The sequence below is a fragment of the Bombina bombina genome, chromosome 10, assembly GCF_027579735.1.
Source record: "Bombina bombina isolate aBomBom1 chromosome 10, aBomBom1.pri, whole genome shotgun sequence".
NCBI lineage: Eukaryota > Metazoa > Chordata > Amphibia > Anura > Bombinatoridae > Bombina > Bombina bombina.
In genome coordinates this window covers 17,507,555-17,535,040 of record NC_069508.1, presented here as the reverse complement: position 1 = coordinate 17,535,040, position 27,486 = coordinate 17,507,555, and the positions used below count along the sequence as shown (strand labels likewise).

General features: G+C 40.1%; 1 protein-coding gene across 1 annotated transcript in view; it reads left to right on the top strand.

The window, feature by feature from the left end:
• LOC128641198 (uncharacterized) overlaps positions 1-27,486 on the top strand; it is a 434,766-nt gene that overhangs the window by 202,068 nt on the left and 205,212 nt on the right. Inside the window, exon 9 of the mRNA XM_053693764.1 lies at positions 5,025-5,204. Within this exon, the coding sequence (XP_053549739.1) occupies positions 5,025-5,204 (180 nt within the window). The remainder of the gene's footprint in view (positions 1-5,024; positions 5,205-27,486) is intronic.

The window sequence follows — 27,486 nt, the reverse complement described above, 5'->3', positions numbered from 1 at the left end:
CCTGTGGTCCCTAGGAAAGCTAAGACTTGGGTCTTTGTCTTGGGGGTTGGCCAGTTTTCAAATGCCTCAATCTTGGCCAGCTCCGACTGCTGCTTTCTGCAGCCCGCCCGGTGTCCAAAGTACTGGACCTCCGAGAGTCCTATCGTATATTTGTCGGGTTTCAGGGTCAGACCGGTGTCCCTGATGCGGTCTAGAACGATGACTAGATGGACCAGATGGTCCTCCCAGGTGTCACTGTAGATCGCAATATCATCCAGGTAGGACCAGGCATAATCCTGGCATAATCCTGGAGGCCATGTCTCGCCGGTTCTCTAGCATTTGTCGCACTTTCCCTTCTGCCTAGCCCCTATTCTCTCGTCCAGCTGTATGTCCTCTACACCTGGGGGCACCTTATCTTACTCTGGGATCTCTGGCATGGGAAGACTCTCTGAGTTCTCCATAGCCGCAGCACAGATGGCGGCTATGTCCTCGACCCTCTCCTGGTATGCCTTCAGCATGTTCACATGAAAGGTCCGGCGGACCCGGTCATCTGAGCATTTAGCTACCAGGTAGGTTGTGTCATTCAGCTGCTCTACCACTCAGTAGGGTCCCTGACAGGAGGCCTGTAGCTTGTATGTTTTGACAGGCTTCAAGGCTAGGACCTTCTGCCCCACTGCTAGGGTTTGGTTAAGGGCATTCCAGTCGTACCACCACTTCTGCCTACCTTGAGCATCTTGAAGGTTGTCTCACACCCTATCAGCGAGGTCCTTCAGTCAGTCCCTGAATTCTAGAACGTACTCCACAATGAAGTGTCCTTCCTCCCCTGCTGACACCTCTCAGTGGGCTCTCAATAGGTCTAGGGGTCCCCTTATTTTCCGGCCATACACTAATTCAAAGGGGGAGAACCCAGTGGATTCCTGAGGCACCTCTCGGTATGCAAACAGGAGGTGCGGCAGGTATCTTTCCCAGTTTTTGTGAGAGGCAAAGAATGTCCTAAGCAACTGCTTCAGGGTCCCGTGGAACCTCTCACACAACCCATTAGTCTGAGGGTGGTATGGAACACTGTGCAGGGGTTTTATCCCGCACAGTTTCCATAGCTGCCGGGTGAGCTCTGCCGTGAACTGAGTTCCTTGATCGGAGAGCACTTCCCTGGGAAAACCTACCCTGGTAAATATCCGGAGCAGTGCATCTGCCACTGTCTCTGCCTGAACATTAGACAGAGGGATCGCCTCCAGGTACTGGGTGGCATAATCTACCACTGTCAGTATATACTTTTTCCCAGAGGGGCTGGGATGGGGTAATGGACCAATAATATCTACAGTGACCCTGCTGAAGGGTTTGTCAATGATGAGGAGGGGGTGTAAGTAGGCTTTGGAGTGGTCCCCTGTCTTTCCTATTCTCTGGCACACATCGCAGGTCCTACAATACTACCTGATATCATTTGTAACCCCTGGCCAAAAGAATGTCTGGGTCAGTCGATGATGGGTCTTAGCCTTCCCTAGATGTCCTGCTAGGGGAATATCATGCCCTATCCACAGCAGGTTGTACCGATACTTCTGTGTTACCACCAGCTGGCGTTTGGGCACTGGACCCTTTTTCCTCTCAGAAATCCTATACAGGAGCCCCCTCTCCCACTCAAAATGTTCACCCCCAGGGCCCTTGGAGTCAGTCCCTACTTGTTTAAAGTATGGGGCTAGGATCGGGTCGCTCAATGTGTCCTGGGAGAAGTCAGTGGTGGACGCACAGGGGAGCTGGTTGGGGGGCACAGCAGGAGTTGGGGCGGAGTAGTTTATGTGGGTCCCCAGACCAGTTGGGTCTGGGGGTACCAGGTAGGCACCGGGGGGGACAGAGGCTGGAGCAGAGTGGGTCACTGGCCGGGGCTCATGGGTGGTCTGGCGCCGGGCATCCAAGTATTGATCAGTCAGGATGGCCACCTGGTCAGCTGTTGTAGGCCCCTTAATCCTTGACCCAGTCCCTTACCTTCACCAGGGAGTTGTTGTAGAAATGCTCCAACAAAATGAGCTGGGTGGCTTCTTATAGGGTAGTTATGTAGCAGCCTGTGAACCAAGAGTCGACGGACCAGGTGAACCGGTGGGTCCACTCTGTGAATGGCTGCCCCGCTTGTCTTTTTAGTTCCCAGAACTTCAGCCGGTGAACCTCCAACGTGAGACCATATTGGGCAAGGATGCGCTCCTTCACCTGGTCATAGTTCTTTCGGTCTCCTGGGGGCACAGTGTTGAAAGCCTCCAGGGCCCATCCGGACAGCTTTCCAAGCAAGAGGGTGACTCTGTCAGCTGTAGCGACACCCTGCAACTCGCACTGGGTTTTGAATACTTGGAGGTAGCTGTCGATCTCCTCCTCATTGTCTTCGAAGGCACGAAAAGCCTCTTGGGGTAGCTTCTTTGGCTGGGGCGGAGGATCAAGAGGAGCTGGCATGGCTCCCCCCATAGACTTTTGGAGCTCCAGCACCCAGACCCAGGTGGCGTCTGCGATTATTATTAAGTGAAAACCTCCTCGGGTGGGGCAGTCCCATTGAGGTCCAGCTGCCACTGGATCTCTGTCTGGAGTTGGGACATCGTGGTCTCCTGGGTTGACACACCGCTGGGCCGTTCGCTGTCCCGGCTGCTACGAGCTTCACTAGCTGGCTCGCTAGCCCGATCGCTTTCCATGAGTTCGGCTATGATGACCACCTTGGATTTGTTGCTGGCAACTTTCCCCCGGGCTTCCAACAAGTCTTGCAATGTACTCTTCCTGAGCCCAGCGTACGGTTGCTCCATTCGAAGAAGGCTTCAGTTGGTGGTTTAGATGTTCCAGGTAGATGGAAGCATCCCATTGCTGCCACCAGTGTGACGGATGCCAGCTACCCTGACTGGGTAGCTCCACCAAAGGTCCTTCCTATACCTGGAACATGCTGATATGTTGCGGAGAAAGTGATTATAGCAGAGCCCACCCAAATAACTAGACAGACTAGCATTAAGGTGAAACACAAAGAACAACTTTATTGTGAAAAACACACTATTTTTATACACAAACTGATCTTTATAAGGAGCCTTATCAGGCCTCCAGATCTCCCGCCATTCCCGCACCTCCAGGCAGGCTGGTGCCCCCCATAGTGTCCATTGTCTTATAGAGTCCCAGCGGTACAGTGGTGACTATCCCGGTTTGATCCGGGGGAGCGGTGGCACTTCCAGGGTGTCATTAGAAAGCCATCAGTCCCCAGATGCTACAGTCCAAAAAGCAACGTGATCCATGGCTGGGGCCCGGAGCTATGGGTGATCAAACATACACCGGGAAGGCCAAGGGGAAATAGGAGTCATAGGGGGTTCTGAAACCCCCGGTTCCCAAGGGAGCTCCCCTCCGGCAATCACCCCACATCTTGCCCTCCCTAGGGGTTACCAATCACCAAAAGAATGGAGCTCTGGGGTGATGGGCCACTGGAGCCACCTGGTGTGAAGGTTAGCGGCATTCGCAGAGGCGCAGCCGGCCAGTAGTTCTTGGAGCCCGGGTGGCCGGAGAGGGACTAGGAGGTCAGAGATCAGCCCTTCTGTGAGAATATATAAAAAACAAAAATGAACAAAACGGTCCGGGAGATCGCGAAAGCTTCCAAAAGTTAAAATCCGGGAAAAAAGGTGAGGGGGCTAGGTAGAGGGGGGTTTAACCTTAGCAGCCTGGTATCTGTGACAATTCGTATTCAAGTTTACGATTCCCAGGCACTTTTTTGTATATAGTGTCATATGAAAGTAGAAAATCAATTTCTTGTTTGTTTATTATTATTTCAATAATTAACTCATATTCTTTGTTTAAATATATATATATATATATATATATATATATATATATATATATATATATATACTGTAAATAATACTTTATTTTAATATGTTTTACTTGTTTTGTAAAACTTTTATTCTAGCCCTAACACTTAACTTCAAGGAGCCGATTTACAATGTCTGTCCGATATGATACACTGTAGCGTATCATGTCCGACAGACATTGCTGAATGCAGACAGCATACGCTGTCGGCATTCAGCATTGCACAAGGAGTTGTAGTGAACTGCTTGTGCAATGCCACCCCCTGCAGATTCATTGGTGTCAATCAACCCAATTGTATCTGATTGGGTCGATTGCTGTCCGCCACTCAGAGCAGGCGGACCAGTTAAGGAGCAGCGGTCTTAAGACAACTGCTTCATAACTGCTGTTTCTGGGGAGCCTGAAGGCACGCACAGAAACAGGGGCATCAGGGGCCATTCGGCCCTTGATAAATCGGCCCCATAGTCTCAAGTTGCTTAGTTTTCTAGCACTGTTATATGTTGTGCTTGTAATATGAAAAATGTTTAGTGGCATCACAAGATCCATTGAAAATATAGGGCACTTATGGGATGTCAGCGGTACTAAACATTCTCTGGTTATTTTTCTTTACCATGGACTTGTAATATAAATTTGTGTGCTAAGCCTAGCACAGTCTTGTGATATTAATAGCGCTCCACTTGTAGTCTGGCCTAAAGTGTAACAACATGTAATCCACAATGACTACGGTCTGATACTGGAATGAGGCTACTTTTATGATTTGAAGATTTACTTATTCTCTAACGTAACAAACTTGTTTCCTGGTTGTACCTTCTGTGTGCAATTTTTTTTTTAAATATTCCATGAGTTAAAAAGCCTGGATATAGAAACTGTATGTGAGAAGTGAAAGGCAGAGCATTGTTTAATATAAACTCAATGAGCCAGGGAATTATGTGACTCAAACAAAGCTAAACATATTATGCTGGTGTATAGGAATAGGGAATTCTAACTGATTTTTTTCCCACTCCACTAAAGTTGTCTCAAACAAATATATGGCCATGAATTTTGACACACACTATTAGTAGAGGTGCTCTTTTTTATTCTTGGACACACATAAAATAAAGGTTTGTTAAATATGATATCAAAATATGTATTTGTTTGGAATCCAATTGCACCAGCACTAGGGACAGATTGTGCAAAAACAAAAAAAAGACATTTTATTAAGGTATTTTGTGTAAAACATGTATTCTCTATTATAGCAACTAAATGTGATCCTCCAAAACCTATTCCAAATGGAAAAATAAAAAATGAAGTGAAGACTGAGTACCTGTCTGGTGAAAAAGTTCAATATGAATGCAACTCAGGATTTGCACTGCAAAAGAAGAGAGATGAAGCAGTTTGTGAAAATACTCAATGGGTACAGACACCAGTGTGCAGACGTAAGTACTTACCCAGTAGTAAGATAACGAGCACTGAGCACTCTCATATATGCACTAGAGCTAGTCATGTACTGCATATGCACTAGAGCTAGTCATGTATTGTGTATGCACTAGAGCTAGTCATGTATTACGTATGCACTAGAGCTAGTCATGTATTGTGTATGCACTAGAGCTAGTCATGTATTGTGTATGCACTAGAGCTAGTCATGTACTGCATATGCACTAGAGCTAGTCATGTACTGTGTATGCACTAAAGCTAGTCATGTACTGCGTATGCACTAGATCTAGTAATGTATTGCATATGCACTAAAGCTAGTCATGCACTGAGTATGCACTAGAGCTAGTCATGTATTACATATGCACTAGAGCAAGTCATGTATTGAGTATGCACTAGAGCTAGTCATGTATTACGTATGCTCTAGAGCTAGTTATGTATAGTGTATACACTAGAGCTAGTCATGTATTACTTATGCACTAGAGCTAGTCATGTATTGTGTATGCACTAGAGCTATTCATGTATTATGTATGCACTAGAGCTAGTCATGTAATACTTATGCACTAGAGCTAGTCATGTATTGTGTATGCACTAGAGATAATCATGTATTATGTATGCACTAGAGCTAGTCATATATTGTGTATGCACTAGAGATAATCACGTATTACATATGCACTAGAGCTAGTCATGTATTATGTATGCACTGGAGCTAGTCATTTATTGTGTATGCACTAGAGCTAATCATGTATTGTGTATGCACTAGAGCTAGTCATATATGGTGTATGCACTAGAGCTAGCCATGTATTATTTATGCACTAGAGCTAGTTATGTATTGAGTATGCACTAGAGATAATCATGTATTATGTATGCACTAGAGTTAGTCATATATTGTGTATGCACTAGAGCTAGTAATGTTTTGTGTATGCACTAGAGCTAGTCATGTATTGTGTATGCACTAGAGCTAGTCATGTATAGTGTATGCACTAGAGCTAGTAATGTTTTGTGTATGCACTAAAGCTAGTCATGCACTGAGTATGCACTAGAGCTAGTCATGTATTACATATGCACTAGAGCAAGTCATGTATTGAGTATGCACTAGAGCTAGTCATGTATTACGTATGCTCTAGAGCTAGTCATGTATAGTGTATACACTAGAGCTAGTCATGTATTACTTATGCAATAGAGCTAGCCATGTATTGTGTATGCACTAGAGCTATTCATGTATTATGTATGCACTAGAGCTAGTCATGTAATACTTATGCACTAGAGCTAGTCATGTATTGTGCATGCACTAGAGATAATCATGTATTATGTATGCACTAGAGCTAGTCATATATTGTGTATGCACTAGAGATAATCACGTATTACATATGCACTAGAGCTAGTCATGTATTAAGTATGCACTGGAGCTAGTCATGTATTGTGTATGCACTAGAGCTAATCATGTATTGTGTATGCACTAGAGCTAGTCATATATGGTGTATGCACTAGAGCTAGTCATGTATTATTTATGCACTAGAGCTAGTCATGTATTGAGTATGCACTAGAGATAATCATGTATTATGTATGCACTAGAGTTAGTCATATATTGTGTATGCACTAGAGCTAGTAATGTTTAGTGTATGCACTAGAGCTAGTCATGTATTGTGTATGCACTAGAGCTAGTCATGTATAGTGTATGCACTAGAGCTAGTAATGTATTGTGTATGCAGTAGAGCTAGTCATGTTTTGTGTATGCACTATGGCTAGTCATGTATTGTGTATGCACTAGAGCTAGTCATGTATTACTTATGCAATAGAGCTAGTTGTGTATTACATATGCACTACAGCTAGTCATGTATTACGTATGCACTAGAGCTAGTCATGTATTACATATGCACTAGAGCTAGTTGTGTACAGTGTATACACTAGAGCTAGTCATGTATTACTTATGCACTAGAGCTAGTCATGTATTGTGTATGAACTAGAGCTAGTCATGTATTACGTATGCACTAGAGCTAGTCATGTATTGTGTATGCATTAGAGATAATCATGTATTATGTATGCACTACAGATAGTCATGTATTATGTATGCACTAGAGCTAGTCATGTGCTGTGTATGCACTAGAGCTAGTCATGTATTGTGTATGCACTAGAGCTAATCATGTATTGTGTATGCACTAGAGCTAGTCATATATGGTGTATGCACTAGAGCTAGCCATGTATTATTTATGCACTAGAGCTAGTTATGTATTGAGTATGCACTAGAGATAATCATGTATTATGTATGCACTAGAGTTAGTCATATATTGTGTATGCACTAGAGCTAGTAATGTTTTGTGTATGCACTAGAGCTAGTCATATATGGTGTATGCACTAGAGCTAGCCATGTATTATTTATGCACTAGAGCTAGTTATGTATTGAGTATGCACTAGAGATAATCATGTATTATGTATGCACTAGAGTTAGTCATATATTGTGTATGCACTAGAGCTAGTAATGTTTTGTGTATGCACTAGAGCTAGTCATGTATTGTGTATGCACTAGAGCTAGTCATGTATAGTGTATGCACTAGAGCTAGTAATGTTTTGTGTATGCACTAAAGCTAGTCATGCACTGAGTATGCACTAGAGCTAGTCATGTATTACATATGCACTAGAGCAAGTCATGTATTGAGTATGCACTAGAGCTAGTCATGTATTACGTATGCTCTAGAGCTAGTCATGTATAGTGTATACACTAGAGCTAGTCATGTATTACTTATGCAATAGAGCTAGCCATGTATTGTGTATGCACTAGAGCTATTCATGTATTATGTATGCACTAGAGCTAGTCATGTAATACTTATGCACTAGAGCTAGTCATGTATTGTGCATGCACTAGAGATAATCATGTATTATGTATGCACTAGAGCTAGTCATATATTGTGTATGCACTAGAGATAATCACGTATTACATATGCACTAGAGCTAGTCATGTATTAAGTATGCACTGGAGCTAGTCATGTATTGTGTATGCACTAGAGCTAATCATGTATTGTGTATGCACTAGAGCTAGTCATATATGGTGTATGCACTAGAGCTAGTCATGTATTATTTATGCACTAGAGCTAGTCATGTATTGAGTATGCACTAGAGATAATCATGTATTATGTATGCACTAGAGTTAGTCATATATTGTGTATGCACTAGAGCTAGTAATGTTTAGTGTATGCACTAGAGCTAGTCATGTATTGTGTATGCACTAGAGCTAGTCATGTATAGTGTATGCACTAGAGCTAGTAATGTATTGTGTATGCAGTAGAGCTAGTCATGTTTTGTGTATGCACTATGGCTAGTCATGTATTGTGTATGCACTAGAGCTAGTCATGTATTACTTATGCAATAGAGCTAGTTGTGTATTACATATGCACTACAGCTAGTCATGTATTACGTATGCACTAGAGCTAGTCATGTATTACATATGCACTAGAGCTAGTTGTGTACAGTGTATACACTAGAGCTAGTCATGTATTACTTATGCACTAGAGCTAGTCATGTATTGTGTATGAACTAGAGCTAGTCATGTATTACGTATGCACTAGAGCTAGTCATGTATTGTGTATGCATTAGAGATAATCATGTATTATGTATGCACTACAGATAGTCATGTATTATGTATGCACTAGAGCTAGTCATGTGCTGTGTATGCACTAGAGCTAGTCATGTATTGTGTATGCACTAGAGCTAGTCATGTTTTGTGTTTGCACTAGGGCTAGTCATGTATTGTGTATGCACTAGAGCTAGTCATGTATTACTTATGCACTAGAGCTAGTCATGTATTACGTATGCACTACAGCTAGTCATGTATTATGTATGCACTAGAGCTAGTCATGTATTGTGTATGCACTAGGGCTAGTCATGTATTGTTTATGCACTAGGGCTAGTCATGTATTGTGTATGCACTAGAGCTAGTCATGTATTGTGTATGCTCTAGAGCTAGTCATATACTGTGTATGCACTATATATGTATTGTGTATGCATTAGAGATAATCATGTATTACGTATGCACTACAGATAGTCATGTATTACGTATGCACTAGAGCTAGTCATGTGCTGTGTATGCACTAGAGCTAGTCATGTATTGTGTATGCACTAGAGCTAGTCATGTTTTGTGTTTGCACTAGGGCTAGTCATGTATTGTGTATGCACTAGAGCTAGTCATGTATTACTTATGCACTAGAGCTAGTCATGTATTATGTATGCACTACAGCTAGTCATGTATTATGTATGCACTAGAGCTAGTCATGTATTGTGTATGCACTAGGGCTAGTCATGTATTGTGTATGCACTAGGGCTAGTCATGTATTGTGTATGCACTAGAGCTAGTCATGTATTGTGTATGCTCTAGAGCTAGTCATGTATTGTGTATGCACTATAGCTAGTCATGTACTGTGTATGCACTAGAGCTAATCATGTACTGTTTATGCACTAGAGATAATAATGTATTATGTAAGCACTATAGCTAGTCATGTATTGTGTATGCACTAGAGCTAGTCATGTATTACGTATGCACTACAGCTAGTCATGTATTGAGTTTGCACTAGAGATAATCATGTATTGTGTATGCACTAGAGCTAGTCATGTATTACATATGCACCAGAGCTAGTCATGTATTGTGTATGCACTAGAGATAATCTTGTATTACATATGCACTAGAGCTAGTCATGTATTGTGTATGCACTAGAGATAATCATGTATTACATATGCACTAGAGCTAGTCATGTATTGTGTATGCACTAGAGATAATAATGTATTACATAAGCACTAGATCTAGTCATGTATTGTGTATGCACTAGAGATAATTATGTATTGTGTATGCACTAGAGCTAGTCATGTATTACATATATGAACTAGAGCTAGTCATGTATTACGTATGCACTCAAGCTAGTCATGTTTTGTGTATGCACTAGAGATAACCATGTATTGTGTATGCACTAGAGCTAGTCATGTATTACATATGCACTAGAGCTAGTCATGTGCTGTGTATGCACTAGAGCTAGCCATGTACTGTGTATGCACTAGAGCTAGTCATGTACTGTGTATGCACTAGAGCTAGTCATGTACTGTGCATGCACTAGAGATAATAATGTATTATGTAAGCACTAGAGATAATCATGTATTACGTATGCACTCGAGCTAGTCATGTATTGTGTATGCAGTAGAGATAATCATGTATTGTGTATGCACTAGAGCTAGTCATGTATTATGCACTAGAGCTAGTCATCTAATGCATATGCAATAGAGCTAGTCATGTATTGTTTATACACTAGAGATAATCATGTATTGTGTATGCACTAGAGCTAGTCATGTATTGCATATGCACTAGAGCTAGTCATGTATTACGTATGCACTAGAGCTAGTCATGTATTGTGTATGCACTAGAGATAATCTTGTATTACATATGCACTAGAGCTAGTCATTTATTGTGTATGCACTAGACCCAGTCATGTATAACATATGCACTAGAGCTAGTCATGTATTGTGTGTGCACTAGAGCTAGTCATGTATTGCGTATGCACTAGAGCTAGTCATGTATTGTGTATGCACTAGAGATTATAATGTATTATGTATGCACTAGAGCAAGTCATGTATAGTGTATACACTAGAGCTAGTCATGTATTACTTATGCACTAGAGATAGTCATGTATTGTGTATGCACTAGAGCTAGTAATGTATTACATATGCACTAGAGCTAATAATGTATTACTTATGTACTAGAACTAGTCATGTATTGTGTATGCATTAGTGATAATAATGTATTACCTATGCACTAAAGCTAGTCATGTATTGTGTATGCACTAGAGCTAGTCATGTATTACGTATGTGCTAGAGCTAGTCATGTATTGTGTATGCACTAGAGATAATCATGTATAACATATGCACTAGAGCTAGTCATGTATTGTGTATGCACTAGATCTAGTCATGTATTACTTATGCACTGGAACTTGTCGTGTATTGTGTATGCACTAGAGCTAGTCATATATGGTGTATGCACTAGAGCTAGTCATGTATTGTGTATGCACTAGAGATAATCATGTATTATGTATGCACTAGAGCTATTCATGTATTTTGTATGCACTAGAGATAATTATGTATTATGTATGCTCTAGAGCAAGTCATGTATTACCTATGCACTAGAGCTAGTCATGTATTACTTATGCACTAGAGCTAGTCATATATTACTTATGCACTAGAGCTAGTCATGTATTGTGTATGCACTAGAAATAATCATGTATTACGTATGCATGAGAGCTAGTTATGTATTGTGTATGCACTAGAGATAATCATGTATAACGTATGCACTACAGCCTGTCATGTATTATGTATGCACTAGAGCTAGTCATGTGTTGTGTGTGCACTAGAGCTAGTCATGTGTTGTGTATGCACAAGAGCTAGTCATGTTTTGTGTATGCACAAGGGCTAGTCATGTATTGAGTATGCACTAGAGCTAGTCATGTATAATTTATGCACTAGAGCTAGTCATGTATTATGTATGCACTAGAGCTAGTCATGTATTACTTATGCACTAGAGCTAGTCATGTATTATGTATGCACTACAGCTAGTCTGTATTACGTATGCAATAGAGCTAGTCATATATTACATATGCACTAGAGCTAGTTGTGTATAGTGTATACACTAGAGCTAGTCATGTATTACTTATGCACTAAAACTAGTCATGTATTGTGTATGCACTAGAGCTAGTCATGTATTACGTATGCACTAGAGCAAGTCATGTATTGTGTATGCACTAGAGATAATTATGTATTATGTATGCACTACAGTAAGTCATGTATTACGTATGCACTAGAGCTAGTCATGTGCTGTGTATGCACTAGAGCTAGTCATGTATTGTGTATGCACTAGAGCTAGTCATGTTTTGTGTATGCACTAGGGCTAGTCATGTATTGTGTATGCACTAGAGCTAGTCATATATTACTTTTGCACTAGACCTAGTCATCTATTACGTATGCACTACAGCTAGTCATATATTACGTATGCACTAGAGCTAGTCATGTATTGTGTATGCACTAGAGATAATCATGTATTACGTATGCACTTGAGCTAGTCATGTATTGTGTATGCACTAGAGATAATCATGTATTGTGTATGCACTAGAGCTAGTCATGTATTACGTATGCACTTGAGCTAGTCATGTAATGCGTATGCAATAGAGCTAGTCATGTATTGTGTATACACTAGAGATAATCATGTATTGTGTATGCACTAGAGCTAGTCATGTATTGCGTATGCACTAGAGCTAGTCATGTATTACATATGCACTAGAGCTAGTCGTGTATTGTGTAAGCACTAGAGATAATCATGTATTATGTATGCACTAGAGCTAGTCATGTATTGTATATGTACTAGAGATAATCATGTATTACGTATGCACTAGAGCTAGTCATTTATTGTGTATGCACTAGACCTAGTCATGTATAACATATGTACTAGAGCTAGTCATGTATTGTGTATGCACTAGACCTAGTCATGTATAACATATGTACTAGAGCTAGTCATGTTTTGTGTATGCACTAGAGCTAGTCATGTATTGTGTATGCACTAGAGCTAGTCATGTATTGTGTATGCACTAGAGATAATCATGTATTACATATGAACTAGAGCAAGTCATGTATTGAGTATGCACTAGAGCTAGTCATGTATTACGTATGCACTAGAGCATGTCGTTTATAGTGTATACACTAAAGCTAGTCATGTATTACTTATGCACTAGAGATAATCATGAATTGTGTATGCACTAGAGCTAGTCATGTATTACGTATGTGCTAGAGCTAGTCATGTATTACTTATGCACTATAGCTAGTCATGTATTGTTTATGCACTAGATCTAGTCATGTATTACTTATGCACTGGAGCTAGTCGTGTATTGTGTATGCACTAGAGCTAGTCATGTATGGTGTATGCACTAGAGCGAGTCATGTATTGTGTATGCACTAGAGATAATCATGTATTACGTATGCACTAGAGCTATTCGTGTATTGTGTATGCACTAGAGATAATTATGTATTATGTATGCACTAGAGCAAGTCATGTATTGTGTATGCACTAGAGCTAGTCATGTATTACTTATGCACTAGAGCTAGTAATATATTACTTATGCACTAGAGCAAGTCATGTGCTGTGTATGCACTAGAGCTAGTCATGTATTGTGTATGCACTAGAGCTAGTCATGTTTTGTGTATGCACTAGGGCTAGTCATCTATTGTGTATGCACTAGAGCTAGTCATCTATTACATATGCACTACAGCTAGTCATGTATTACGTATGTACTAAAGCTAGTCATGTGCTGTGTATGCACTAGAGCTAGTCATGTATTGTGTATGCACTAGAGCTAGTCATGTATTGTGTAAGCACTAGGGCTAGTCATGTATTGTGTATGCACTAGAGCTAGTCATGTATTGTGTATGCACTTGAGCTAGTCATGTATTGTTTATGGTCTAGAGCTAGTCATGTATAACATATGCACTAGAGCTAGTCATGTATTATGTATGCACTAGAGCTAGTCATGTATTGTGTATGCACTAGAGCTAGTCATGTATTACTTATGCACTAGAGCTAGTAATGTACTGTGTATGCACTAGAGCTAGTCATGTAATGTGTATGCACTATAGCTAGTCATGCACTGTGTATGCACTGGAGCTAGTCATGTATTGTGTATGCACAAGGCTAGTCATGTATTGTGTATGCACTAGAGCTAGTCATGTAATACAGACTTATATGTAATACAGACTTATATGTAAAACAGACTTATATGTGATACAGATGGTACAGACTTATATGTAATACATACTTATATGTGATACAGACTTATATGTGATACAGACTTATATGTTATACAGACTTATATGTTATACAGACTTATATGTAATACAGACTTATATGTGATACAGACATATGTAATACAGACTTATATGTAATACAGACTTATATGTGATACAGACTTATATGTGATACAGACTTATATGTAATACAGACTTATATGTGATACAGACTTATATGTGATACAGACTTATATGTGATACAGACTTATATGTGATACAGACTTATATGTAATACAGACTTATATGTGACACAGACTTATATGTTATACAGACTTATATGTTATACAGACTTCTATGTGATACAGACTTATATGTGATACAGACTTATATGTAATACAGACTTATATGTGATACAGACTTATATGTGATACAGACTTATATGTAATACAGACTTATATGTGATACAGACTTATATGTGATACAGACTTATATGTGATACAGACTTATATGTGATACAGACTTATATGTAATACAGACTTATATGTAATACAGACTTATATGTAATACAGACTTATATGTGATACAGACTTATATGTGATACAGACTTATATGTAATACAGACTTATATGTGATACAGACTTATATGTAATACAGACTTATATGTGATACAGACTTATATGTGATACAGACTTATATGTAATACCGACTTATATGTGATACAGACTTATATGTAATACAGACTTATATGTGATACAGACTTATATGTGATACAGACTTATATGTGATACAGACTTATATGTAATACAGACTTATATGTGATACAGACTTATATGTAATACAGACTTATATGTGATACAGACTTATATGTGATACAGACTTATATGTGATACAGACTTATATGTAATACAGACTTATATGTAATACAGACTTATATGTAATACAGACTTATATGTGATACAGACTTATATGTGATACAGACTTATATGTAATACAGACTTATATGTGATACAGACTTATATGTAATACAGACTTATATGTGATACAGACTTATATGTGATACAGACTTATATGTAATACCGACTTATATGTGATACAGACTTATATGTGATACAGACCTATATGTGATACAGATTTTTATATGTGATACAGACTTATATGTGTTACAGACTTATATGTAATAGAGACTTATATGTGATACAGACTTATATGTGATACAGACTTATTTATGTAATTGGTCATTGCTGCTCACACCATAATACATCACTAGCTAGGAAGCGCAATAAACAGATTAGCAGAAAACAAAGATCAATAGGAATATTCGTTATAGTATAGCAAAACCTAAGTTTTGTTTCTGCCTTTCATGTCATGTGAGCAGTGTTAATTTCGACTAAAACTAGACTAAAATGAGTATAAAACTAAAGAAATTCTTATGACTAAAATACGACTAAAACTAAAATGGTATTTTAGTCAAAAGATTATGAGGCCTATTTATCAAAGGTCTGGCGGACCTGATCCGACAGTGCGGATCAGGTCCGACAGACATCGCTGAAAGAGGAGAGCAATACGCTCTCCGTATTCAGCATTGCACAAGCAGCTCTTGTAAGCTGCTGGTGCAACGCCGCCCCCTGCAGATTCGCGGCCAACCGCCAGTAGGGGGGTGTCAATCAAACCGATCATACTCGATCGGGTTGAATTGTGGCGATCTCTGTCCGCCTGCTCAGAGCTTCAGACCGCTGCTTCATCACTGGTGTTTCTGGCGAGCCTTCAGGCTCACTAAAAACACGGGCCCTCAAGCTCCATTCGGAGCTTGATAAATGGGCCTCTATGACTAAAACTAAATCAAAATGACATTTTAGTCAAAAGACTATGTGGCATATATATTAAAGGTCTTGCAGACCTGATCTGACAGTGCAGATCAGGTCCGCAAGACCTCACTGAATGCGGAGAGCAATACGCTCTCCGCATTTAACATTGCACCAGCAGCTCACAAGAGCTGCTGGTGCAACGCCGCCCACTGCTGACTCGCGGCCAATCAGCTGCCAGCAGGGAGGTGTCAATCAAACTGATCGTACTCGATCGGGTTGATTTTCGGTGATTCCTGTCCGCCTGCTCAGAGCAGGCGGACAGGGTTATGGAGCAGCGGTCTTTAGACCGCTGCTTCATAACTAGTGATGTCGCGAACCTCAAAATTTGGGTTTGCGAATGGAGAACTCGAACTTCCACAAAAGTTTGCGAACCGGCGAACCGGGCGAACCGCCATAGACTTCAATAGGCAGGTGAATTTTAAAACCCACAGGGACTCTTTCTGGCCACAATAGTGATGGAAAAGTTGTTTCAAGGGCACTAACACCTGGACTGTGGCATGCCGGAGGGGGATCCATGGCAAAACTCCCATGGAAAATTACATAGTTGATGCAGAGTCTGGTTTTAATCCATAAAGGGCATAAATCACCTAACATTCCTAAATTGTTTGGAATAACGTGCTTTAAAACATCAGGTATGATGTTGTATCGATCAGGTAGTGTAAGGGTTACGTGTAACCAGACATGCCATTATAGCAGACTTATATGGCTTTGGCGTTGCTTTTTGGTAATTAGAAGGCTGCTAAATGCCACTGCGCACCACACGTGTTTTAAGCCCAGCAGTGAAGGGGTTAATTAGGGAGCATGTAGGCAGCTTGTAGAGTTAATTTTAGCTTAAGTGTAGTGTAGTAGACAACCCAAAGTATTGATCTAGGCCCATTTTGGTATATTTCATGCCACCATTTCACCGCCAAATGCGATCAAATAAAAAAAAAATGTTCACTTTTTCACAAACTTTAGGTTTCTCACAGAAATTATTTACAAACAACTTATGCAATTATGGCATAAATGGTTGTAAATGCTTCTCTGGGATCCCCTTTGTTCAGAAATAGCAGACTTATATGGCTTTGGCGTTGCTTTTTGGTAATTAGAAGGCCGCTAAATGCCACTGCGCACCACACGTGTTTTATGCCCAGTAGTGAAGGGGTTAATTAGGGAGCATGTAGGGAGCTTGTAGAGTTAATTTTAGCTTAAGTGTAGTGTAGTAGACAACCCAAATTATTGATCTAGGCCCATTTTGGTATATTTCATGCCACCATTTCACCGCCAAATGCGATCAAATTTTAAAAAAACTTACATTTTTTCGCAATTTTAGGTTTCTCACTGAAATTATTTACAAACAGCTTGTGCAATTATGGCACAAATGGTTGTAAATGCTTCTCTGGGATCCCCTTTGTTCAGAAATAGCAGACATATATGACTTTGGCGTTGCTTTCTGGTAATTAGAAGGCCGCTAAATGCTGCTGCGCATCACACGTGTGTTATGGCTAGCAGTGAAGGGGTTAATTAGGTAGTTTGTAGGGAGCTTGCAGGGTTAATTTTAGCTTTAGTGTAGAGATCAGCCTCCCACCTGACACATCAGACCCCCTGATCCCTCCCAAACAGCTCTCTTCCCTCCCCCACCCCACAATTGTCCCCGCCATCTTAAGTACTGGCAGAAAGTCTGCCAGTACTAAAATAAAAGGTTTTAAAAAAAAATTAATTTTTTTAGCATATTTACATATGCTGTGGTGTAGCATGCCCCCAACCTCCCTGATCCCCCCCAAAACAGCTCTCTAACCCTCCCCATCTGCCTTATTGGTGGCCATCTTGGGTACTGGCAGCTGTCTGCTATTATTTCACAGTCAAAAAAGTTTTTTTTTTTTAAATGTACACTACTGTTACACCAGATATGAGTGGTGGCACTGGGCAAGTGGGCACAGTATACGCTGTGAGCCTGACACACACGCTGGCAGGCAGGCAACTGCAATTAGATTACACAGGAAAAAAAAAAAAGCAGACTGATGTTCTAGCCCTAAAAAGGGCTTTTTGGGGTGCTGTCCTTACAGCAGAGATCAGATGAGTCCTTCAGGACTGTAGTGGACACTGAATACACTAGCCTAGCTATCGATTTCCCTATTAAATCAGCAGCAGCTACACTGTCCCTCCTCTCACTAAGAATGCAGCTTCCAAATGAATCTAAAATGGATGCTGTCCAGGAGGTGGGAGGGTCTGGGAGGGAGGGTCTGCTGCTGATTGGCTGTAATGTGTATTCTGACTGTGAGGTACAGGGTCAAAGTTTACTCAATGATGACGAATAGGGGGCGGATCGAACATCGCATATGTTCGCCCCAGAGGCGAACACGAACATGCTATGTTCGCCGGGAACTATTCGCCGGTGAACAATTCGCAACATCACTATTCATAACTTGTGTTTCTGGTGGGTCTGAAGACTCGCCAGAAACACGGGTCCACAAGGTCCGTACGGAGCTTGATAAATGGGCCCCTATGACTAAAACTAAATCAAAATTTGCTGACAAAAAAACATTTTATGCAAAGTGTTATAATCAATCCATATCTAATTACTGCTCTTTTGTCAAATTTACAAAACTTAATTTTATTACATTTTAAGCTAAATAAAGACTTGTTATATACCACAACAGTTAAATCTGTTAAATCTGTATGGCATGTTCAAACCTTAATACCATAAATAAAAACAGGTTAATAAACCTTTACTCCAGGAGTATCTAATGATTTTGGAAGTTCTAGAGCAGTGCTAATATTGTTGCCGAAAAGTTTTCGAATCTGTGAACTGATTCCTGAATTGATTCCTCCTAAAGAAATAAGCATAACCCACGAGTATGAGTTTAAGTTATGCTGTGCCTGTGCTAGCTGCAGAAACTTTTTGTTGTGTTGAGTTACTTGATACTTGTTTTAATTATTAACAGAGAACTGTTAAAGTTTTTATATTGGGTAATATGTTCAATACAGCCAATACAGTTTACAGTTTGTTTTTTTATATTTTAAAGTTGCACTTCTGTTTGTTTATGAAACTTGGTTTTATTTCATTTTAAGTTTAATAAAGATGTTACCTATCACAACGGCTAAATCTGTTTCTGTATTGCATGTTTAAACCTTAATAACATAAATAATAACAGGTGTTATGTTTACTCCTGGAGTATGTAATCAGTTTGCAAATTATAGAGAAATGCTTAAATAATGCATTACACTTTAACTAAACCCCTAAGATTGTAGTCGACTAAAATCTACTGGAGATTCAGTCGACTAAAACTAGACTAAAACTAAAACAATTCAGATGACTAAAATACGACTAAAACTTAAATGGCATTTTAGTCAAAAGACTAAAACTAAGACTAAATCGAAATTTGCCATCAAAATTAACACTGAATGTGGGTTCCCTCTTAGACAAAGCTCAAAGCCATGTGACAAGTATATTTTAGAAAATTGAGTCTCATAAAACAGTAACAAGAGGCAAATAAACTATATTATATAACAACAATTGGACTAAAATTCCTCTGACTGAAAAGTTTTGCGTTCATGAAATACTTCAAGAGCTCCCAAATGTCCCAAAAATACTTCACCTATTTCACCAGCACTCTATCTGACCTTCTCACCTTTAAAATATAGTAAATGTTGGAAGGCTTATACTGCCAAATGTTTTAATAAATATACTAAGTGTCTTTGTATGAATGTGAGTTTCATGCACTGTGAACAGTCTGGCAGTAGCGACTCTAGACTTTGTGAGGCCTTAGGCGAAACATGAACACAAGGCCCCATCTGACAAATGCACATATACATACACTCATATACACACACATACAAACTAAAATGCATAGTCATTTACCCACGCATGTACACTCATATACGCAGTCATTTACCCATACATGCACACACTCAAATGCACACTTATTTACCCATACATGTACATATTCACATACAGTTATTTACCAGTGCATGCAGTCATTTACCAATGCATGTAGACATTCATATATATATACAATAATTTGCCCATACCTACACACACTTATATACAAAGTAATTTACCCATGTATGTCCACACTCATATATGCATTTACCTATGCATTCAGACATTCATATAAACAGTCATTTACCCATACTTGCTCACACTTATATACACACACAAAGGAGACTGCCATTCACCACAAATACACACACAAAGGAGACTGCCATTCACCACAAATACACACACAAAGGAGACTGACAAATACATACACACACATATACACACAAAGGAGACTGACAAACACATACACACACATATACACACAAAGGAGACTGACAAACACATACACACACATATACACACAAAGGAGACTGACAAACACATACACACACATATACACACAAAGGAGACTGACAAACACATACACACACATATACACACAAAGGAGACTGACAAATACATACACACACATATACACACAAAGGAGACTGACAAACACATACACACACATATACACACAAAGGAGACTGACAAATACATACACACACATATACACACAAAGGAGACTGACAAATACATACACACACATATACACACAAAGGAGACTGACAGACACATATATACCCATAAAGGAGATTACATATATAACAAAGGTTTAAGGAGTGAGAACTTTGGGGATCTTCTTAAAAAAAGCTGTGGATTTTCTTAAACATAAGAACGTATCATGTTAAAGCATTTGAGATATTTATTAAATTTTAAACACTGAAATAAATGAGGACAGGTTATTTTTTTCCTATAGCTAGAATATACATTTAAGCATATCTCTTAAACCTATATAATGACCTATGTTGAGATATGCTTAACATTCTATAATCAGATTACAAAGTTCTTCCAATGCATAAAACACCCCATGACCCAAGACTTTCCCACATCTTACCATGTCCCTGATCCTCTCTTCCAGCCCCTTGATTCTCTCACCAGAACCACCTGTTCTTCTCCTCTCCACCATCTCCCCAGGTCCCCCTGCTTCTCTCCATTCCCCTTGATCCTCTCTTCCAGCCCCTTGATTCTCTCCCCATCTCACCAGAACCACCTGTTCTTCTCCTATCCCCCATCTCCCCAGGTCCCCCTGCTTCTCTCCATTCTCCTTGATCCTCTCTTCCAGCCCCTTGATTCTCTCCCCATCTTACCAGAACAACCTGTTCTTCTCCTCTCCCCCATCTGCCAAGGTCCCCCTGCTTCTCTCCATTCTCCTTGATCCTCTCTTCCAGCCCCTTGATTCTCTCCCTATCTTACCAGAACCACCTGTTCTTCTCCTATCCCCCATCTCCCCAGGTCCCCCTGCATCTCTCTCCATTCCCCTTGATCCTCTCTTCCAGCCCCTTGATTCTCTCCCCATCTCACCAGAACCACCTGTTCTTCTCCTCTCCCCCATCTCTCCAGGTCCCCCTGCTTCTCTCCATTCCCCTTGATCCTCTCTTCCAGCCCCTTGATTCTCTGCCCATCTTACCAGAACCACCAGTTCTTCTCCTCTCCCCCATCTCCCCAGGTCCCCCTGCTTCTCTCCATTCCCCTTGATCCTCTCTTCCAGCCCCTTGATTCTCTCCCCATCTCACCAGAACCACCTGTTCTTCTCCTCTCCCCCATCTCCCCAGGTCCCCCTGCTCTTCTTTCCCATATTTCCTGCTCCTCATCAATCACATCTCCCCAGTCCTCCCATCAGTGTAGAAATACAGTGATTGTGTGCAATTTTTTAAACTTACTATCACCGAGATTACGAGTTTTGCGGTAACAGGGGTGCGTTGCTAATGAGCCTTTTTTTCACCGCTCCCTTAAGACAACGCTGGTATTACAGGTTTTTTTAAACCCAGCGTTAGCCGCAAAAAGTTGAGCGTAGAGCAAAATTTAGCTCCACATCTCACCTCAATACCAGCGCTGCTTACGGTAGCGGTAAGCTGGCTAAACGTGCTCGTGCACAATTTCCCCATAGGAAACAATGGGGCAGATTCAGCTGGAAAAAAACCTAACACCTGCAAAAAAGCAGCGTTCAGCTTCTAACGCAGCCCCATTGATTCCTATGGGGAAATAAAATGTATGTCTACACCTAACACCCTAACATGAACCCCAAGTCTAAACACCCCTAATCTTACACTTATTAACCCCTAATCTGCAGTCCCCGACATTGCCGACACCTACATTATATTATTAACCCCTAATCTGCCGCTCCGGACACCGCCACCACCTACATTATTCCTATGAACCCCTAATCTGCTGCCCCCAATATCGCCGACACCTACATTATATTTATTAACCCCTAATCTGCCCCCCCCAACATCACCGCAACCTAACCATACTTATTAACCCCTAATCTGCCGCCCCATCGTCGCCGCTACTATATTAAATTTATTAACCCCTAAACCTAAGTCTAACACCCCCTTAACTTAAATATAATTTAAATAAAACGAAATAAAATGACTACAATTAAATAAATTATTCCTATTTAAAACTAAATACTTACCTATAAAATAAACCCTAAAATAGCTACAATAAAACTAATAGTTACATTGTATCTATCTTAGGGTTTATATTTATTTTACAGGCAACTTTGTATTTATTTTAACTAGGTACAATAGTTATTAAATAGTTATTCACTATTTAATAACTTCCTAGTTAAAATAACTACACATTTACCTGTAAAATAAATCCTAACCTAAATTACAATTACACCTAACACTACAGTATCATTAAATTAATTACATAAACTAACTACAATTAACTACAATTAAATAAAAAAAACTTAAGTACAAAAAATAAAAAAATAATTACAAGAATTTTAAACTAAATTACACCTAATATAATCCCCCTAATAAAATAAAAAAGCCCCCTAAAATAATAAAATTCCCTACCCTATACTAAATTACAAATAGCCCTTAAAAGGGCTTTTTGCTGGGCATTGCCCCAAAGTAATCAGCTCTATTACCTGTAAAAAAAAAATACAATACCCACCCAACATTAAAACCCACCACCCACACTCCCAACCCTACTCTAAAACCCACCCAATCCCCCCTTAATAAAACCTAACACTACCCCCTTGAAGATCACCCTACCTTGAGCCGTCTTCACCCAGCCGGGTACAAGTGGTCCTCCAGAGGGGCAGAAGTCTTCATCCGATCCGGGCAGAAGAGGACCTCCAGACGGGCAGAAGGCTTCATCCAGACGGCATCTTCTATCTTCATCCATCCGGAGCAGAGCGGGTCCATCTTGAAGCCATCCGACTTGGAGCATCCTCTTCCGTCGACGTCGACTGTAGAATGAAGGTTCCTTTAAATGACGTCATCCAAGATGGCGTCCCTTCAATTCCGATTGGCTGATAGGATTCTATCAGCCAATCGGAATTAAGGTAGGAAAAATCCTATTGGCTGATGCAATCAGCCAATAGAATTTAGATTGCATTCTATTGGCTGATTGGAACAGCCAATAGAATGTGAGCTCAATCCTATTGGCTGATTGCATCAGCCAATATGATTTTTCCTACCTTAATTCCGATTGGCTGATAGAATCCTATCAGCCAATCGGAATTGAAGGGACGCCATCTTGGATGATGTCATTTAAAGCAACCTTCATTCTACAGTCGACTTCGATGGAAGAGGATGCTCTGCGTCGGATGGCTTCAAGATGGACCCGCTCCGGATGGATGAAGATAGAAGATGCCGCCTGGATGAAGCCTTCTGCCCATCTGGAGGACCTCTTCTGCCCAGATCGGATGAAGACTTCTTCTCCTCTGGAGGACCACTTGTGCCTGGCTGAGTGAAGACGGCTCAAGGTAGGGTGATCTTCAAGGGGGTAGTGTTAGGTTTTATTAAGAGGGGATTGGGTGGATTTTATAGTAGGGTTGGGAGTGTGGGTGGTGGGTTTTAATGTTGGGGGGTATTGTATTTTTTTTTACAGGTAAAGAGCTAATTACTTTGGGGCAATGTCCCGCAAAAAGCCCTTTTAAGGGCTATTTGTAATTTAGCATAGTGTAGGGAATTTTATTATTTTGGGGGGCTTTTTTTTATTTTATTAGGGGGATTAGATTAGGTGTAATTAGTTTAAAATTCTTGTAATTATTTTTTTATTTTCTGTAATTTAGTGTGTTTTTTTTTGTAATTTAGTTTATTTAATTTAATTGTAGTTAATTGTAGTTAATTTATGTAATTAATTTAATGATAGTGTAGTGTTAGGTGTAATTGTAATTTAGGTTAGGATTTATTTTACAGGTAAATTTGTAGTTATTTTAACTAGGTAGCTATTAAATAGTTAATAACTATTTAATAACTGTTGTACCTAGTTAAAATAAATACAAAGTTGCCTGTAAAATAAAAATAAACCCTAAGATAGCTACAATGTAACTATTAGTTATATTGTAGCTAGCTTAGGGTTTATTTTATAGGTAAGTATTTAGTTTTAAATAGGAATAATTTATTTAATTGTAGTAATTTTATTTAGTTTTATTTAAATTATATTTAAGTTAGGGGGGGTTAGGCTTAGGTTTAGACTTAGGTTTAGGGGTTAATAAATTTAATAAAGTAGATGCGACATTGGGGCGGCAGAATAGGGGTTAATAAATGTAGATAGGTGTCGGCGATGTTAGGGACGGCAGATTAGGGGTTAATAAAATTTAACTAGTGTTTGCGAGGCGGGAGTGCGGTGGTTTAGGGGTTAATATATTTATTACAGTGGCGGCGATGTCCGGTCGGCAGATTAGGGGTTAACATTTTTATTTAAGTGTTTCCGATGTGGGGGGGGGCCTTGGTTTTGGGGTTAATAGGTAGTTTATGGGTGTTAGTGTACTTTTTATCACTTTAGTTAAGAGTTTTATGTTACGGCGTTAGCCCATAAAACTCTTAACTACTGACTTTTAAATGCGGTAGGAGTCTTGACAGGAGAGGGTCTACCTCTCACTTCTTCCAAGACTCGTAATACCGGCGTTATGCAAGTCCCATTAAAAAGATAGGATATGCAATTGACGTAAGGGGATTTGCGGTAAGCTTGAGTCGCGGAAGAAAAGTGTGCGGTACACCTGTACCTGCCAGACTCATAATACCAGCGGGCTTTAAAAGGCAGCGTTGGGACCTCTCAGCGCTGCTTTTTAAGGCTAACGCAATAATCTAGCCGTAAGTTAAGTATTTTTTATTTTTATTTTATTTGTTCATACTTTAGGTAAGAAATATTATAGTTAAATGTAAGGATAGATTTAGATTTTAGTTTACATTTTAGAAGGTTAGGAAATGAGTTTTAAAAAAATTATATTTATTTGTATAATGCGCACACATAAAAAGAAAATACAAAATTAGATCTCCAAAAGCCCCCCTGTCCTTCTCCTCAGCCCCCCCATCACATCTCTCCAGTTGTCCCCACCCACAATCACATCTCACCAGTCCTCCCCATCACATTTTCCCCGGCCTTTCCCTCCCCACACCATCACATTTCCCCAGTCACTCTCCCCCAATCACACCTTCCCAGAACCACAACTTCACATATTCCCTGCCAACCCCACTATCACACCTTCCCAGAACCACAACTTCACATATCCCCTGCCAACCCCCCCAATAACACATTCCCATAACCACAACTTCACATATCCCCTGCCAACCCCCCAATCACATCTTCCCAGAACCACAACTTCACATATCCCCTGCCAACCCCCCAAATCACAAGTTCCCAGAACCCCAACATCACATATCCCCTGCCAACCCCCCAATCACATCTTCCTAGAACCCCAACATCACATAGATATCACCTGCCAACCCCCTCAATCACATCTTCCCAGAACTCCAGCATCACATATCACCTGCCAACCCCCCCAATCACATCTTCCCAGAACTCCAACATCACATATCCCCTGCCAACCCCCCAATCACATCTTCCTAGAACCCCAACATCACATAGATATCACCTGCCAACCCCCCCAATCACATCTTCCCAGAACTCCAACATCACATATCCCCTGCCAACCCCCCAATCACATTTTCCCAGATCCCCAACTTCACAAATCCCCTGCCAACCCCCCAATCACATCTTCCCAGAACCCTAACATCACAGATCGCCTGCCAACTTCCCAATCTCATCTTCCCAGAACCCCAACTTCACATATCCCCTGTCAACACCCCAATTACACCTTCTCAGAACCCCAACTTCCCTACCAACCCCCCAATCGCATCTTCCCAGGACCCCAACTTCACATATCCCCTGCCAACCCCCAATCACATTTTTCCAGGACCCCAACTTCAAATATTCCCTGCAAACCCCCCAATTATATCTTCCCAGTACCCCAACATCATATATCCCTCCTCTCCATGACGCTATCATATACCTCCAGTCCTCCTTCCCATAACACCCTCACCGCCCCAGTAAGCGTGAGGCCTTAGGCACCCGCCTAACTCAAAAAAAGAAAGAGTGATAGGAGATAAAGAGCAAAAATGCTTAAACCTTTTAGATATAGACCTCTATGAGAGAGAAATAGTAAATAGCAATGTTTTTCTAATACTAAAGCGGGCTTTAGGGTAATCTGGCCAGAAAAAAATAAAGTCTATAGCCAGAAAGATATTTATGTATCATATACAGGTTACAGAATAAAATATATTAAGAAGGATAATTGCAAATGGCAGAATAAAAATGAATGTATTATATTAAAACAATTAAAATTCTAAATGAAATAAAATACTAAATCAATAGCAACTATATATTTATAAATACTTAATTAACAGAAGAGCTTAAAAGGCACTTCCAATAGAGGGCGCTATCTAAAATATATATAAATATATACAAACATTATACAAACATTCACTAGAAAATGAGAATATAAATATGAATGCACACAATTAAACAATATGTGTAATACAATATTGATGAGATACAGAGAAAACGGGGACTTTCCCAAAGAAAGTATGTATACTTGATGAATATATAATACTTATAAAATGAAAACCTTAATAATTTTTATATGAACAAAGTCCCAACACAAATGATGTATGAGGCATATGGTGGTGGTCTCAGTCTTTTTCTTCAAAGAAAAGGTATCTCCCAGAGGAAACCCTCCTGGTAGTGCAGCACTCTCTTCACCCCTTATGGTAAATGATCTAGAGCAGAAATAGGAACATAGAGAGGCGCCTGTGTGTATCAATAATAAACAGAACCAGATAAAAAAGAAAAGGCCCCTATGTCAGGGTACTCACATTTCTTCATAGCACTCAGACAGTGCTATTAGGCACAGGCTGGGTATTTGTACAGCAACCCAGCTTACTGTTCTGCCCAATGCAGACACTCAGGGATGCAGCAGCCCAGGATAACAGGAGCCCAGGAATCACAGGAACAAACAATTGCTGAAATTCTGACAGCTTAATGCTTCCAATGGAAGTGATTTGTAATAAGCAGGCAGTGGAGGTTCCAGGTTAAAAAGTTCATCAACCAATTTATTAAAAAGTCATATAAAAGAACAAATTAAAATCAGGAACCAAATAGGCAGGGTGTATTAACAGACCCCCCTAGTGTAATGCTACGCGTTTCTCAGCGCTCTAAACGCTGTTTCATCAGGAATACAAATGAGGATGCAGTTAGCCTTTAAATACACATGCTTTACCAATCAGAGAGAACAAGGATAAACACCTGGACACTCCC